Source organism: Hylaeus volcanicus, chromosome 7, assembly GCF_026283585.1.
Source record: "Hylaeus volcanicus isolate JK05 chromosome 7, UHH_iyHylVolc1.0_haploid, whole genome shotgun sequence".
NCBI lineage: Eukaryota > Metazoa > Arthropoda > Insecta > Hymenoptera > Colletidae > Hylaeus > Hylaeus volcanicus.
Genome location: NC_071982.1, coordinates 9,053,050 through 9,069,382, shown reverse-complemented (window position 1 = coordinate 9,069,382; position 16,333 = coordinate 9,053,050). Strand labels below are relative to the sequence as shown.

The following is a 16,333-nucleotide window of genomic DNA, read 5'->3' as shown; positions in this document are numbered from 1 at the left end:
GAGAGAGAGAGAGAGAGAGAGAGAGAGAGAGAGAGAGAGAGAGAGAGTATACAGGGTGAGTCTTATAACGTGACGACCTCAAATAAATCGTAAGGTATTTGTTGAATGACAAAATGTTTCAAACGAAAGGTGCATGGTATCTAGGGAGGCATACAGTGATGTAATCTGTTTTTCATTACCTTACTTTTTTATTGAGATATTAGGGTTACCTACAGTTTTTTAAATGCAATATCTAATATTTTTTTTCGAATTCGGATAAATTATTAAATTTTGCGTAAAAAAGTATTACATGAAGTGGGACTTTAAATGAATAATTACTGAGATATCTTCAAATTAATAATCTTCTATTACGAAATACACTTAGTCAACGTGATTCTTAGTACGATTTTATTCACGTCGGTAGGTCGTCTCTGTAAACAAGTTCCCTGTTAAATATTAATAATCATCAACACGAAATGCCTATTTACTATCTCGGTAAGCATTAAAGTAAATAAGAGCTAAGATCTTGTACCAAGCTAAGTATCCTGATCGAAATCAGTCATCGCATTCTATCTTCTTAAGGCTTAGTCGAAGACTCAAAGAACATGGTAATTTTAATGTACAGACACGTAAAAAAAAAAACATTTTGAATTGAGTAACCTCCTCCTTTTTGAAGTCGGTTAAAAAGGTATCACAAAGTTGTGAATAATGAAGGATGTCGTACTTCAACCTTAGCAGCTATTGCCCATAAATTTCTTTTATAAATATCTCAGTAATTTTTCTTTTGAAGTCCCACTCATGTAATACTTTTTTACGCAAAATTTGATAATTTATCCGAATTCGAAAAAAAATATTAGATATTGCATTTAAAAAACTGTAGGTAACCCTAATATTTCAATAAAAAAGTAAGGTAATGAAAAACAGATTACAGCACTGTATGTCCCCTTAGATTTGCACGTAGATTTGGATTAGGCACCGGAGGGGAGTACCGGTGCACTCCCCGGTGTTCTTTAGGGCACATGGCACACAGGCCGGGTTCAAAGTCAGACTGGCTTAAGCAAGGACCTTTGGCTCGGCGGAACGCATTTCCTCGGTTAAAATTCTCTATCCCCCGTGTTTCGGGCCATATTCGGCTTTATTCTTCATCGTATCGCCGTGAACGTGATGCCATAGGATTCTTGATGTTCTCCCGATTAAAATGATATCTCACGTCGCGTAAATCAAACTATTTTTAACGAAATAACTTTTCAATTATGCGATCAGATTTTTCATGTAATTTCGTTAATTATTGTCCGATTTACGCGATGTGAGATATTTTCATCGCAAAAACATCAGGAATCGATTGAAGTTGTTTCCGCAAAGTTCTGATAAAAATTGTGGATGTTGGTATTTTCATTTCTTAATGGCGGGTCTTTGGTGCGGGTCCTTCAGACCCCCCTGCGCGAGGGATTGACAGTTTCAAGTGGACCAGCGAACGCGTTCGCGGCGACCATTACAGCAGTGGGATCCTAGCTTTAGAGAAGTGGTTTTCAATCGAAGTGGTCCGCTTCCAAGGTGCGATCAGCTTTACGACCCCCATTTTAGCGTTGATCGCCTAAAGCCTAAAAATACACATGTGACGGTAATTAAATGTTCAACGATCGATAGAAGTAGTCTAAAAATGGAACAAATCGATTAAGCAAATTCCCTTATTCTACAGTATTAATTGTACAATGGCTAACATTAAATGAATCTACTAATTGTACTTCGTTCAAACTTTTTTAATGCGATTTTGGTTGAATAAGTTATGAGTTATGGGGAAACAATCCCTCCAGTATGAATTGTCTCGTGTTTTCAGAAATGGTTGAAGTTGAAAGGGACAGAGAACAAAAATGAGAATAATTGTTGTTCAATAAGCGCCGAACAAACGAACAGAGGTGTCACAATAACATTTACGTTAAGAATAACATTCACTCGATTACATAACAGCGACAAATTTTAATTTACTTTCATATACCTGAGTATATCCCATGTAATATAGACGGAAAAGGGGTGCGTGATTAAATTGGTGATAACAAGTACAATCTTTAACTTTAACAGTAAACAAAGTATTTGGTTCAAATACATTTGGCTCGGTTTAATTAGACGTTATTGAGATTCCCATAATATTCCGCGTCTGATGTTGTAATTATTTCATCATGCGTTTCTCAGTACTGTGTAATAGGAGAAGGATGCTTTTAAAATCTAAAATGCAAGCACTTACTTAATTGGTTGCTTTTAAAATAATCTCGTTATTCGACGAGGAAAATTCACCTGTTGAAAGCTATCCAAATTTAACGGAATGAAACCCCCGCATGATAATTCCGGGGGAGTTATACATTTTCGCATCACCAATACGTACAACAACTGTGTTCGCGTTGAACCCTTATACCAAAGCGCTTCACATCTACAATAATCCACATAATTGAATTAATTATATTCACGAACAGTTTACAACAATAAATGCTATATAAAAATGTTTTTCTTACATATTGCGGAAGACTTCTTCGTTAGAATTGATCACGAACTGCCCCATGATAGTTAGAAAAAGGACGTGAATTATCTGGGCCACTGCGAATACGACAAACGTGATAAAAGCTATTGACATTTCCAAAGTAGCTACCTTCGAGAATAAAATTCAGAATTTAATCATTCTTGTCGTAACACACTGAAATATCGAAATAGATAATTTCTAAAATAGAAATAGATAATTGCTAACTTGCCTGTAGCAAAGTGATCGAAAATGCCATGATGGTCAATCCCATTAGATAGAAAAGACATTTTTCGTGACAGGCTTCAACTTTCTCTATATATCTATTCCAATGTTGTAAGAAATAAAACAAAACATCGGTGAGTAATTACTTCATAATTCTTTAACGTTTACTGTATTCCGTTTATTTTACTAGCTAACATTCAGTTCTACTTTGCTTGTGTTAAATGTTCTCAGCACTATAATTCAAAAACAAATTTTCCGGAAGAAAACCAGAAAGGAAGCTTTAGAATCGCTTCAAATTGGTGTGAAAGTTTTAATAAAAATTAACTTTCCAGAAATTCGCATGTGTTCCCTGAAGTATCATATTTCTTAGATAAAATAGAACTGATATGTCTTACATATACTAACTTAACAGCCCTGTTATGGGCATCGATGGATCGGCAAACGTTATCATACTGTATATCCCTCAGAACGCGAGCGTCTTTCGTATGATAATTATATGTATCATCCACCGCGTGTTTGAAACGATGCCTGTAATATATTGATGCCAATATCAGGTAAATGATTTGTTATGATATTTTTACAGATAAATTTGTAATGATTCTTTTACAAAAGTATAGTAATGTCTTCTCACAATGAATGATATAAGAAATTGAATTATGGGACACTATTGTAAACAAAAATGTACACCAAACTCAATTTAAGGAAAAATTTTAAACGTTAATATCTAGACAATTTTCTTTAAAAAATTTCCAACGCGTATATTAAATACAATGCTTACCCACTTATCATTAGTAAAGCGCAAGCATGATGTACAGTACACATCAAATTCGAATCGCAGCCGATAAATACGCATGGGAGTAACATCGCCGATAGTAACATGTGTCCTATGATGAAAAAATAATATTTCTCTTCGTCTACGAAGTAATAGGCTGGATATATCAACAGACGATCTCGCGATTCGTTTAAAGGTATAACGATATCCAAGATGAACGGTACAGTTGGCGTAATGGAAAAGAAGAACGAGGAGATACATATATTCGCTAGAAAGAAAGGAAGATCAATATGAAGACACAATAAACTATAACAACAATCATTGCAGATAATATTTTTAACAAAGTGCAATTGTAAACACAGTATATAAAAGATATTGATTCAAAACCATCAAAGCATAACAATGATAATACAAGTTTCATAAAATATAAAATTTTGAGTTAACAAAGTCACAATTATTGTTATTAACTACTACCTCTGTAAAAAGATGTGAAAAATGCTGCCCTTGAGCTATAAGCGTCCAAAATAGCCACCTCTTCTTCCGGCCTTTCAATTGTCCAATCGTATACTATATTGTCTAGGAGATCCTGTAGCTACGATTTTAACGATGTTAATAATTAATTGGAAGCATCCCAGTTACTTTCTCACCTTATGCTCGTTCAAGACATAGTTGCAGTGCCTTGTAAGTAGACTCAAACTCAATATGAGAAAAGGAGTTTCACCCGACAATGTGTCGATACTATAAAATACGACCACCTTTGCTATCTGCAGTTTGAAGAAGTATCATAATATTAATCAAAGATAGCAAAATATCTACCTTCGTGAAGCTTTACTCACTGATGTAAAATAGTTTGTATACAAACAATAATAAAATAATTTTTGGAAAAAAATATTAAAATTGCACTAAAAAATATGAAACAATTTCTAGTTAATTGATATGAATACTCATCAGTTCTAGATATAATTGCTTAAAAGTATGAAATAATTTCTATTTCATTTCTATTAAATGATATTGAATAATATTGTTGAACCGGGGGGTTGAAGCACGAGAATTCATTTTAATTAAATATAAAGTTTATTAACAAACTATAACTTTTAAACAATTTAAAGATAATATAACGATAATCTTGGAGACTTGTAACGAAACGTCTTCTCTCTTTGGGTTCTCGAATCGCTCTCTACTATTTTAAAAGTTTGCCGCTTCCTGACAACCGGAAGCGCGGGAACTCGTTTCCACAACTTCACATCGTCGCAACATATTCACACCGTCGCGACGATGTAACTCGGAACTCTAGTGGGGCATCTTCATACCGTCGCAATAATATATTAAATTATGATAAATAACCTTTCCGTAGTCGGCGCAATATCAAAAATTTGTAATTTCTGCTTGAGTTAGTTTTTAGTGAAGGCGGCAATGTTGAATGCTGTTAATGTATACATGTATACTGTCTACGTGAAAGTCCAGGTCGGTCCCCTGAGGTTGTTCATGGCAATATACTTCTCCAGAAAAAGAGGACCCAAAGCAAAACTCCTTACAATTGTTCAAGAATAGAGTTTTACGTGGTTTCCGAGTACTTGCCTCGATGAAATGTAACAATGGAGAGGACTTGTCATACCATTCTTTTTCTTGGTCGACCGTGTGAGGGTTCGATAGAAAAACCCTCACCAGTTGTCGCTGGTACTAATAATGAGTTATTAGGCGCCCGTTTGTCGTTTCACAAATCCATCACCTCCTAGTGGGTGCAGGTATGCCCGTATAGCCAAGGTAATGTCCTATGGAACGCTCAGCCAGACAATAAATGTCTATGTGAAAGCACTGTCTGAGTAGACTTGGGATACTTTTTGGGGGAGGCGCTGATGGTGAAAAGTGTTAATGTATGTGATGTCTAGTCTAAAGTAGATATGATAATAGTAATAATTTAAGGGCATAAGTTTTGTCCCACCAACAGAAAGTTAAACCAAATTTGGTAATTTTTAATGTAAGTCATTTTTAATTTTGCGCCGACTACGAAAAGGTTATTTAACATAATTTAATATAAAGGAAATAGATATTTAATATATTCTTGAATATCATTTAATATAAATGAAATAGAAATTATTTCATACTTTTTAGTGCAATTTTAATATTTTTTCGAAGTCGGTTATATTTTGTTTCCAAAAATTATTTTATTTCACTCTTTTTAGTGGCAATCTATAACTAACCAGGTTTCATGCAATAACAATAGTTATGAGCAATATACAGGATGACCCCAAAACGTTGGAGGTCCTTGAAAGGGGTTGTTCCGGGGCGGGTGTGTGTGTGGGGGGGGGGGGTGATTTGAAACAATTTTTCCTTAGCGAAAATGGTGTTCGAGGCTTCGTTACGGAGATATACCAGAAACTCGTGCTCTGATTAGTCCGGGGTTTCTGTCAATATCTCCTTAACGAAGCCTCGAACAATATTTTCACTATGAAAAAATTTTTTCAAATCATCCCCCGGAACACCCCATTCAAGGACATCCAACATTTTTGGGACCGCCTGTATAGTTGGAAATGGGATTATCAGGAATGCATGTGCAACTAAATGTGAAAGGATTGATTGCGTTTGGTAAATTCCTTGTCGAGCTACATCAGAGCATAGCAATTTTGCACCAACAATGTTTTAAAACAATGAAAGTGTCCATAAATTCATGGACACTTTTCAAGTGTCGAAAAATCATTTTTGCAATGTGATCACCTCGAAAACGAGTCCGGCAGAAAAATGTAAAGGGTTTCATCGATTTCATCGAATTCAGGCCGAACATACGTGAAATAGTACGATTTTCGATAAAAAGGCCAATAAAGTGGTAAAAACTGGAAGTATGTCAAATGTCTTTTTAAGCTTTTAAGAGGCAACGAAGGCCTACCAGCTGCAAGCAGATTCAATCCGATTGGTCAATCCGTTTCGGAATAAAAAGCAATACAAAATTTTTCGGTTTTTTGCAAGAAAAACGGATAAAAAATGAGAAATCCCATAATTTCTTGGTAATAGGACCACCCTGGAGACATGCTTTACAAGATGCAACAAATTTCATCCCGATCGGTCAAGCCGTCTGGACGTAATCGAGTAACATACATAAAAAAATATATATATATATAAATAAAAATCTACATGTCGAATTGACTAACCTCCTCCTTTTCGAAATCGGTTAAAAACGAATATTTTATGATACCGTATATAGATGTGAAACATAAAAAACAACGCGTAAACCGGACATTGACTACCATGAGGGTCCAAAATCAGAATACAAATACACTGAGGGACGATATTGAGGGGACACTTTTTAACCGACTTCGAAAAGGAGGAGATTACTCAATTCGACATGCATATTTTATTTTATTTTTTATTTTTTGTGTAACTCGATTACGCTGAGATGGCTTGACCAATCGGAATGAAACTTGTTGCATCTTGTAGAGCATGTCTTCCCATGTGGTCCCATTATCAAAAAATTTGGGGATTTCTCATTTTTTACCCGTTTTTTTCGTAAAAAACCGAAAAATTTTGTATTGCTTCTTATTATTCCGTAACGCATTGATCAATCGGATTGAATCTTCTCGCATCTGGTAGGGCATTGTTGCCTCTTAAAAGCTTAAAACGACATTTGACCTACTTCCATTTTTCACCACTTTATTGCACTTTTTATCGCAAAATTGTGCTATATCACGTATGTTTGACCTGAATTAATCGATGAAATCCTTTACATTTTGATGCCGGCCAGGGTTTCGAGTTGATCACTTTGCAAAAATGATTTTTCTTATTGTTTATAATTATTGTTATTGCAAAATTCCAATTTTTTTATGAAACTCTGCGAGGAATTAACCGATTGGCGGTGGAGCCTTCCGCATTTCATGATAGATGAATTCGTGATGTTCCAATTTGCAAAAATTTATGGACACTTTCATTGTTTTAAAACATCCTTTCACATTTAGTTGCACATGTATTCCTGATAATCTCATTTGCAACTATACAGGGTGTCCCACAAATGTTGGATGTCCTTGAATGGTGTGTTTCGGGGGGTGATTTGGAACAATTTTTTCTTAGCGAAAATGTTGTTCGAGGCTTCGTTAAGGAGATATTGACAGATACCCACGACCAATCAGAGCGCTAGTGTGCCGGTGGAGCGACTGCGATAGCGTAGGATCCGCAGGCGCTCCTCCGGCATACGCGCGCTTTGATTGGTCGTGAGTTTCTGTTTCTGGAATATCTCCTTAACGAAGCCTCGAACTCCATTTTCGCTAATGAAAAACTGTTGCAAATTACCCCCCCCCCCCCCACACACACCCGCCCCGGAACAACCCCTTTCAAGGACCTCCAACGTTTTGGGGTCATCCTGTATATTGCTCATAACTATTGTTATTGCATGAAACCTGGTTAGTTATAGATTGCCACTAAAAAGAGTGAAATAAAATAATTTTTGGAAACAAAATATAACCGACTTCGAAAAAATATTAAAATTGCACTAAAAAGTATGAAATAATTTCTATTTCATTTATATTAAATGATATTCAAGAATATATTAAATATCTATTTCCTTTATATTAAATTATGTTAAATAACCTTTTCGTAGTCGGCGCAAAATTAAAAATGACTTACATTAAAAATTACCAAATTTGGTTTAACTTTCTGTCGGTGGGACAAAACTTATGCCCTTAAATTATTACTATTATCATATCTACTTTAGACTAGACATCACATACATTAACACTTTTCACCATCAGCGCCTCCCCCAAAAAGTATCCCAAGTCTACTCAGACAGTGCTTTCACATAGACATTTATTGTCTGGCTGAGCGTTCCATAGGACATTACCTTGGCTATACGGGCATACCTGCACCCACTAGGAGGTGATGGATTTGTGAAACGACAAACGGGCGCCTAATAACTCATTATTAGTACCAGCGACAACTGGTGAGGGTTTTTCTATCGAACCCTCACACGGTCGACCAAGAAAAAGAATGGTATGACAAGTCCTCTCCATTGTTACATTTCATCGAGGCAAGTACTCGGAAACCACGTAAAACTCTATTCTTGAACAATTGTAAGGAGTTTTGCTTTGGGTCCTCTTTTTCTGGAGAAGTATATTGCCATGAACAACCTCAGGGGACCGACCTGGACTTTCACGTAGACAGTATACATGTATACATTAACAGCATTCAACATTGCCGCCTTCACCAAAAACTAACTCAAGCAGGAATTAACAATTTTTATTTTTGTGGCGACTACGAAAAGGTTATTTAACCTAATTTAATATAAAGGAAATAAAAATTTAATATATTATTAAATATCATTTGTTGTGCCCTCAGGCAATTTTTAAAGGATTTTGGTATATCGTGGGTTTCGGAGCGTTTAAAGAATTGGAATTCACCGGTGTTCGATGATGAGTCGAAGGATCGTCACTCCAGCGATGTACTCTTAACAATGATTTTATTCAAAATGTGCTCAGAACTCTCTTTTGCAAAGTGTTATCGTTTTTACAGCCTTCGTTGGCAATCCGTATATGATCACGACCGTATATGATCACGATGCTGGGCGCGAGTGCTGCTAACTTGCAGTCCTCGCGTCAGAGTATGTCGCTGATTTCGGACATTCTTAACCGGACATAGGCGGGTCGTTACCCGATTAGCGATGATCGATCATATGTTGCAATATTCGTGTGTCAGAGGACAACAAATTTAATATAAATGAAATAGAAATTATTTTATATTTTTTAGTGCAATTTTAATATTTTTTCGAAATCGGTTATATTTTTTTTCCAAAAATAATGTTATCAAAACGTCGTAATTATGGGAGTGTTCAACCGAATTTCGTGAAACTTCATCAAGAGAAGTTTTCAAGTATCCTCTGGGTGTGTACAAAGTTGCATTTGCGAGGGTTGATGCGAAGGGGTTAGTTCACCCTCGTAAAGTGGGGGTACAGAAAACGCCACTTCTGAAGGGGCCAGGGGTGACAGAAGGGGTTGAAAAAATCAAAACGACCTTTGTGGAGAGTCTCCTTAATGTCTTCTACAAAATCCCCCCCCTGAAATCCCTCTCGGATAAACCCACCCCCCAAAACCCCTCACCCCTTCTAAAATCCACAATTTTTGAACGACAGTCCCCAATTTAGGCTCAATGCATTCCCTGGAATCCCCTGATCCAGGAAATGCCAACATCAACGCCACGCCCCCCATAGGCACCGCTTTGGGGAGCGGAGTAGCTTCACGAAGAGGGTTGAAAAATGGTGAGCTATTCCGCCCCCAAACTGGGTGCCTATGGGGCGCATGGCGTTGATGTTGACATTTTCTGAATCAGGGGATTCCAGGGAATGCATTGAGCCTATATTGGGGACTGTCGTTCAAAAATTATGGATTATAGAGGGGGTGGGGGGTTGTGGCAGGTGGGTTTGTCCGAGCGGGATTCCAGGGGCTGCATTTAGTAGAAGGCATTAAGGAGAGTCTCCTCAAAGGATTTTTTGATTTTTTCAACCCCTTCAGAAGTGGCGTTTTCTGCAGCCCCACTTTACGAGGGTGAATTAATCCCTTCGCATCAACCCCCGCAAATGCAACTTTGTACACACCCAGAGCATACTTCATAAGAAGAAATACAAAATTTGTCGGTTTTTTGGTACAAAATGTCGCGGTAACGGGACCAATCGGGAAACATGCTCTACACAATGCAAGAGGTTTCATCCCGATCGGTCAAACCGTGTGGCCGTACGGAGTTGAGTAACCTCCTCCTTTTCGAAGTCGATTAAAAACTACTGCTGACGAAGTTTCACGAAAATGAGTAGAAAACTCCCATAGTTACGATGTTTTGAAAAAGTGTCCTCTCAATTTCGTCCCTTAGTGTAGTACTACGTAAATTGACAGATCAGTGCAATCAGAAATACAGTAGTGCCCATCAAGTTGAGACGAAGGTATTCTCACCACTTTTTGAAACTACTCAGCCTGATCAAGTTCAACGTTAACTTTGATCAGGGAGAAACAGTATCTCTGTGTCAAAGGTTACAATTGAGTTATCAAAACTGAAAAGTAGAAATTTCCTACTCATTTTCACAATTTTCTACTCACTCTAACAGTTGTTCAATATCCATTACCGCTTTGTATTTCCTTCCCCAAGATTGACCTAGCTAGAAGCCTAGCGAACATTACTCCTTTGCAGCACATAACAGCCGATTGAATTTCGATTTCCTTGTCTACCAAGTTGTAACGACACAATACCGCCTAAGTCTCAACGTAAGAGACATTACTGTATTTCATTTATAAACGTAAAAATTACACCTTCGCTTTTGAACTGGATCAACTTGAAACATAATACAATAATCGACACAGATTGCAACGTTTCCAAGACTCTTTGCACGCACAAGTAGTAGTGTAATTATTCGTACCTGCGTTACAAATGCTGTTAACGTCCAAATAGTTGTGAGAAATCGCAGAAAATTTTTCAAAAATCGATTCTGATAAGGCCACACGCCGGTGAATTGGCCAAAGAATTTATTAATTTTCAAATACCGAGCTCTCACCTCCCACTCGTCCATGGTAACATAAAAGCATCGATCACTCTAAAAGACCCACTGAACGTGAAGTCCTCAACCGTGAAAGCAGACGAAATAATGTCCCCTCCACTTACTGGCCACCTGCTGCTTTTCCTTCGATGTACTTTCTCGGTTATTGAATTATTCTGTAGCCGCTGTGATACCTCCATTACTGCAACTACATCGGCAATATACGGTTAAGTATATCGTAGACATAATCCGTACAATTCCTTGCTTAAAACCAAGCTATTTATGATTCTTTTTTGCCGACGATTACTTTACGAGATACTTTTGCAAATGGATCACATTAGTTTAATATTACGCTTCGCTGGCTGTCATTCAGCGGGACTATGGCACGCGCAAGAAGATCAGGACCTAATAGTAAGCTATTGAAGTCATTCAACGAAGTGCATTTAAAAGAATCAACTAGGTATCTGTACGAATCTTCTCGGGTGACTGTCATTAATCCGCTGGTTGATAACGAGAAGAACTATTTTTTCTTCTTAGGAAGGTATAAGTTTTCTCCTCCATACATTATACGAGAAAGTACGTATCTATTGCCATGCACGTCACACTATACAAACCCAAACAAGCACTACAAGTGACAATAAAATTCATATCGCACCATACCTTCGTCTAAACCAAGAACTCCCTACATAATCTTAAGACTAGATACATGTATAAAAGATCACGTTGCAATGAAATAAAGTTACTGAGTTTTACCTAATAATAGAGTATTAGGGTTATTCTCAACTTCCGTCTTCATACTAACATATTCAATAAATAAAATCCGCAAAATCATTCGTCGATAGTTAATGTATTTTATAAGTCGTGTTTTTAACCGTCGTCGACAAGGAAGAGGTTACTCAATTCGACATGTATATTCTTTTTACTTTTAAGGTATGTTTACCAATTACGCCGCCGCCACAGAGGGGTATTTGGTCCGAAAAACCGGACAAAAATCAATTTCATAAATTTTGCGTAAACCGTAAACTTTTTATTATTTGTGAATGTTAATTATGTGAGGAACAATTTACTAAACTTTTTTTGTTCATTAATACATTCATGAAACACTAAACTTAATCAAAAGTCAGAAAATTTTATGACGTGTGTTGCCTTTTTAACCGACCTTAAAAAGGAGGAGGTTACTCAATTCGACATGTATATGTCGTTTCGCGTGCGGATGTACAAGACTCGCGCACATCGGCGGTGCTTCGCTTCTTTCGCGGGTGTCGGGCCGGCCCAGGGTCCCTAGACCCCTGCTGAGCGGGGGGCTGCGCCCCCTCGCCCCCCCTAAGAGCAATATACATCCTTCAGAGTAACCATGTACACACTTGCGAGGTGCGCTGCAGTACTCATAGTTGGGAGCTTCACACCCAACCCCCCAACCGGGGGCAAGCCCCCGGACCCCCATTTTTTTTACTGTACGAATAAAGATCGTAGATGATACAAGCTCTCAGAACAAGTTTGAACCGTGTAGTGTGTTTTTGTGTGCTATATGTAGTGTGTTCGTATATGCAAATGTATGATCTTTATATGCAAATATCTCGGAAACTAACGCCGAGCGGGAGTAACATATATAGGGAAAAGTTGTTCAGAATGATGACCTTGACAACATATTTCAAGGTCATCGAAATCGGTGAGGAGGACACACTTCTAAATAATTACCGAGGCTTGTCAAGATCTAATAGCAATGAATAGATCGATAGCATCAGTCCTTGATTGTTCATTTTATCCAATATTATTATAGTGTGATAATAAGGCTGCAGAAGCAAGCGCAAAGACAAATGGTGGAAACAAGTTAAGGCATATGACGGAAATCAAAGAACAATATGTTAAGGAATGGTTTATACTTAAAAATTAAGTGGATCTCGTCTAAAGAACAGCTTGCAGACATTCTTACTAAACCTCTCTCTTTTGAAGTTCACAAAAAATTAATCGATAAAATTATGAATAATATATAGTAAAAGAATATAAATAAACCAAGTTATTTTGGTTCTATTACAGGCAAGACAAAGGAATAATAATAGAAAAGATAAAAAAAAAGAAAAAAAGATAAAATGTATATATGAATGAGAATATATCTGTATAAGTGTTTATAAATTTATGATATGATAATTTATGTTATGATCTGTTTATAAATTTTAAGTTAAGCTCAAGTTGTAGGGAGCATGACTACTTGAGGAATGTGTAAGTAAATGAGCACATAGACAGGAGGGAGTATTGGAATATTGATGCGTCTATGCGCTGGTATGAGTGACTAGCAGCGCTGTGTTCATGACGCAGTGTTTTTCTGTTAGTTGCCTTTTGATACAGTATAAAACAAGCTGTATGAAATATAATAAAGATCCGTTAATTAATTAACAGAAGTGTGGTTTACTGAACTCCAGCCCTTAAATAATATTCTAGAAATAAACAACACACTGTTCACCTTTTCTCTATCGTGCTTGTTTCGCCTCAATCCTGGACTCTGTATAACGCCGGTAGATGGCGCTTGCGCTCCATTATTTGCGGATTCGACATATATGTTTTGATAAACCATGTGTAAATGTGTTCAAAATTATCTTGAAAAAGGTACTCTTACTATTACAATTTGTGGCCATAGCTCTGATATCTCTGCTTTGAAACAACATATTAAGAAATATTTGAAATATGCTATCAAAACCGCACGTCTATATTACGGAAATTTGTTTGCCTTCAATATTAATCGGTTTTAAATTGATATTATTTCCGTTTCGCAAAATGGGAATATTTGTTAGCTTTGTTTCTTCTAAATTAAAGCTGATATTATTTTTATCTAAATATCGAGATTTTGTTTTCGTTGATTCTAATGTTAAATTGCGTTAATTTTTTACTTCGTTACTATCAATAGCATTTGATATATCGGTATTGGATATATTTTAAGACAAAATGCAAATTCTTTTCGTGTTATATATTTTGTCATTGTCAAAATAAAAATTTTTAGAACAGCTATCGAATGTATGTACTAATTTGTTGCATACAATACAATTACATAAGTAGATGTTTGTTGACTTATCATCAGATTTACATGTCAAACATATTGATATGTCTGCACAAGATTGTGGAAGATCTTTGTTTGAAGATGTAAATTCACTTTTTTCTAAATTCTTTACACAAAGTAATTGCTTCTCTTTTTTATCATCTGAAGATGTAGTAATTATAGTTTAAGCATGAACAAGTTTTGTACGTCCATTTATATAATCTATGTGTCTAAATATAAATAAATCTGCTCTTCTCGGTAAGGAATTTGGAAATAATCTGCATTTTATATTATTAAATTCGACTTCAACAACTGCTAGATGCAGGAATCCTACCATATCCAAATTTTGTTTGACACATATCAGACCATAATGGAAACCATTTCATATCACGCATTAATCGATCAACAAATGATGGATAAAAATGTGCATTGGTACGATCTCCATTCATTGGTATAAATGTCATTAGCCCATTTTCTAAATGCATTGCTTGTATCGGAAGTCTCTGAACATGGTTCTTTATTTTCTATGGAATCGGAATCTTCAGGAAACGACGACTCACAATTGGTTAATATATTTTTCATTCTTTCCTTATATATTTCACTAATTGTATGTGTTGGTGTTCCGTCAGGTAAGAATCCTACAGTTTCACTTTTTGCTATGATTATAATTGCACTGAGAATTTCTTCTGCCTCCTTTAATGTTTGTGCAAGAATTAATTGTCCCATACAGTTTAAAAAAAGAATGTCTTTATTCTTCGATTTACTTTACTAAAGAAATTAACACATCCTTTCATAAAATGGGCTACGTCTATCCGAACGTAGCATAGTGGCATATCGTTATCCCAGCATTTTGTAACATAATCATCTATTCCTTGACTTTTAGCAAAAATTCGTATTACTGCTGTTAATAAAGCTTTAGACGAATCACATGTTACTTCCTTCGGTACAGGTATCTTTGCTCGCAACCATTCCATGAGCGGAAAAAAAATTGCGTTTGTCGTCTGACTTTCAGATACCATCTGTGTTACTGCAAAATTTATGTTATGTTCTGAATTTAAAACACATATATACAAAAAAATGTGCTTGGATTTGTTATTGTTTGGTCTATTAAGTTTTGATATTATGCTGCCAATTGCGTCAATAGCAACAGAACAGTTACCTCATACAGCATATTCTCTATAAATAGCTACTTGATGGTTTGACCAATAATGAACGAAGAAAGGGTTTAAACCTAAATTATGTATTATATTATGATATGCAGTTTCCTGTGCTATTAATAAGGATTTAAGAGGATCTGTATCATAGCATAACTGTTGACTGTATTCGTGTTTAGCATTTCTTATTGTTTTTGCTTTATGTAGATGCGGTGGTTCCGGATCACTAATTGTCATTAATTTTTGCGCTTGTTCAGTTCTATGTATTTCCGATGTGTATGAAGTTAGCCCCGCACTTTTCGAATTTTTGATTTTTTTAAATTGTGCTACATTGTGCTACATTGTGCTACGTTTGTACCGTATTGTGCCATAAATAAGAGATCGATAACATCTATAACAATTAAGAAAAGAAATAAAACAAAAATTATACTATCCCCGCACTTTTGCCGAAACAAACTCTTTTTTCTATAAAAAGATGCGTACTAACTTGTGCTACATTGTGCCATTGATAGAAACTCGTTATCTCTACTCATTTTGCAGATAAAAAATGTTGATTTTTAAGGAATAAAAAATTTAATATTCGCACAATTTGCGAACGGCGACAGATAATCGAATTCTGCAAGATGTACTACATTGTGCTACTTACAATACACGAGACATATGCGTTAAAAATTAAGATTAGCTCGAGGGTCAACAAAAATTAACAGAAAATGGTGGGGGTGATTAAAAATTTCGATATTTCCTAATCTTTTTTTATTGTGCCGTATTGTGCTAGACTGGCATAACAACTTTTCCTAATTACAAAATCTCGCCAGATCGACAGATTTCGCAGCGTTGGCAAAGTTAGGAATCAGACGTTAGGAATTTGCATTCGTATTCGCACGCGCTTGCGTGTAGCGGAGTACAGTAATGCCTCGATAAATGCACAAGCTCGGGACTGAAAGTGTGCATTTATCATGGAGTTCCGACATTGTTTGATCTTTGCCGTCACCGGCAGGACGGTGAGTAAAGGGACGGACCGAAATAACATGATCGTATGCGGCGAAACAATACTAATGCAAGTATGATACTTTTATTAACCGATTTATGACATCTTTCTGAATAAAATGAGACGAAACACGATATAATTTGGATTATATTTGCAATGCATCTTTTTTCAGTTACC

The 16,333-nt window shown here is 36.2% G+C and overlaps 1 protein-coding gene across 1 annotated transcript; it reads right to left on the bottom strand.

Moving 5' to 3' along the window:
* Positions 1-1,896: 1,896 nt before the first annotated feature.
* On the bottom strand, positions 1,897-11,023 carry LOC128879640 (uncharacterized). Its single transcript, XM_054128969.1, has 9 exons — positions 10,867-11,023; positions 4,133-4,249; positions 3,960-4,077; positions 3,492-3,753; positions 3,119-3,241; positions 2,717-2,811; positions 2,487-2,616; positions 2,272-2,404; positions 1,897-2,202 (listed from the first exon to the last, which is right to left on the bottom strand). Exons 1-9 carry the CDS (start codon positions 11,014-11,016, stop codon positions 2,155-2,157), a joined length of 1,176 nt encoding a protein of 391 aa, XP_053984944.1. The 5' UTR covers positions 11,017-11,023; the 3' UTR covers positions 1,897-2,154.
* Between the last annotated feature and the right edge of the window lie 5,310 nt (positions 11,024-16,333).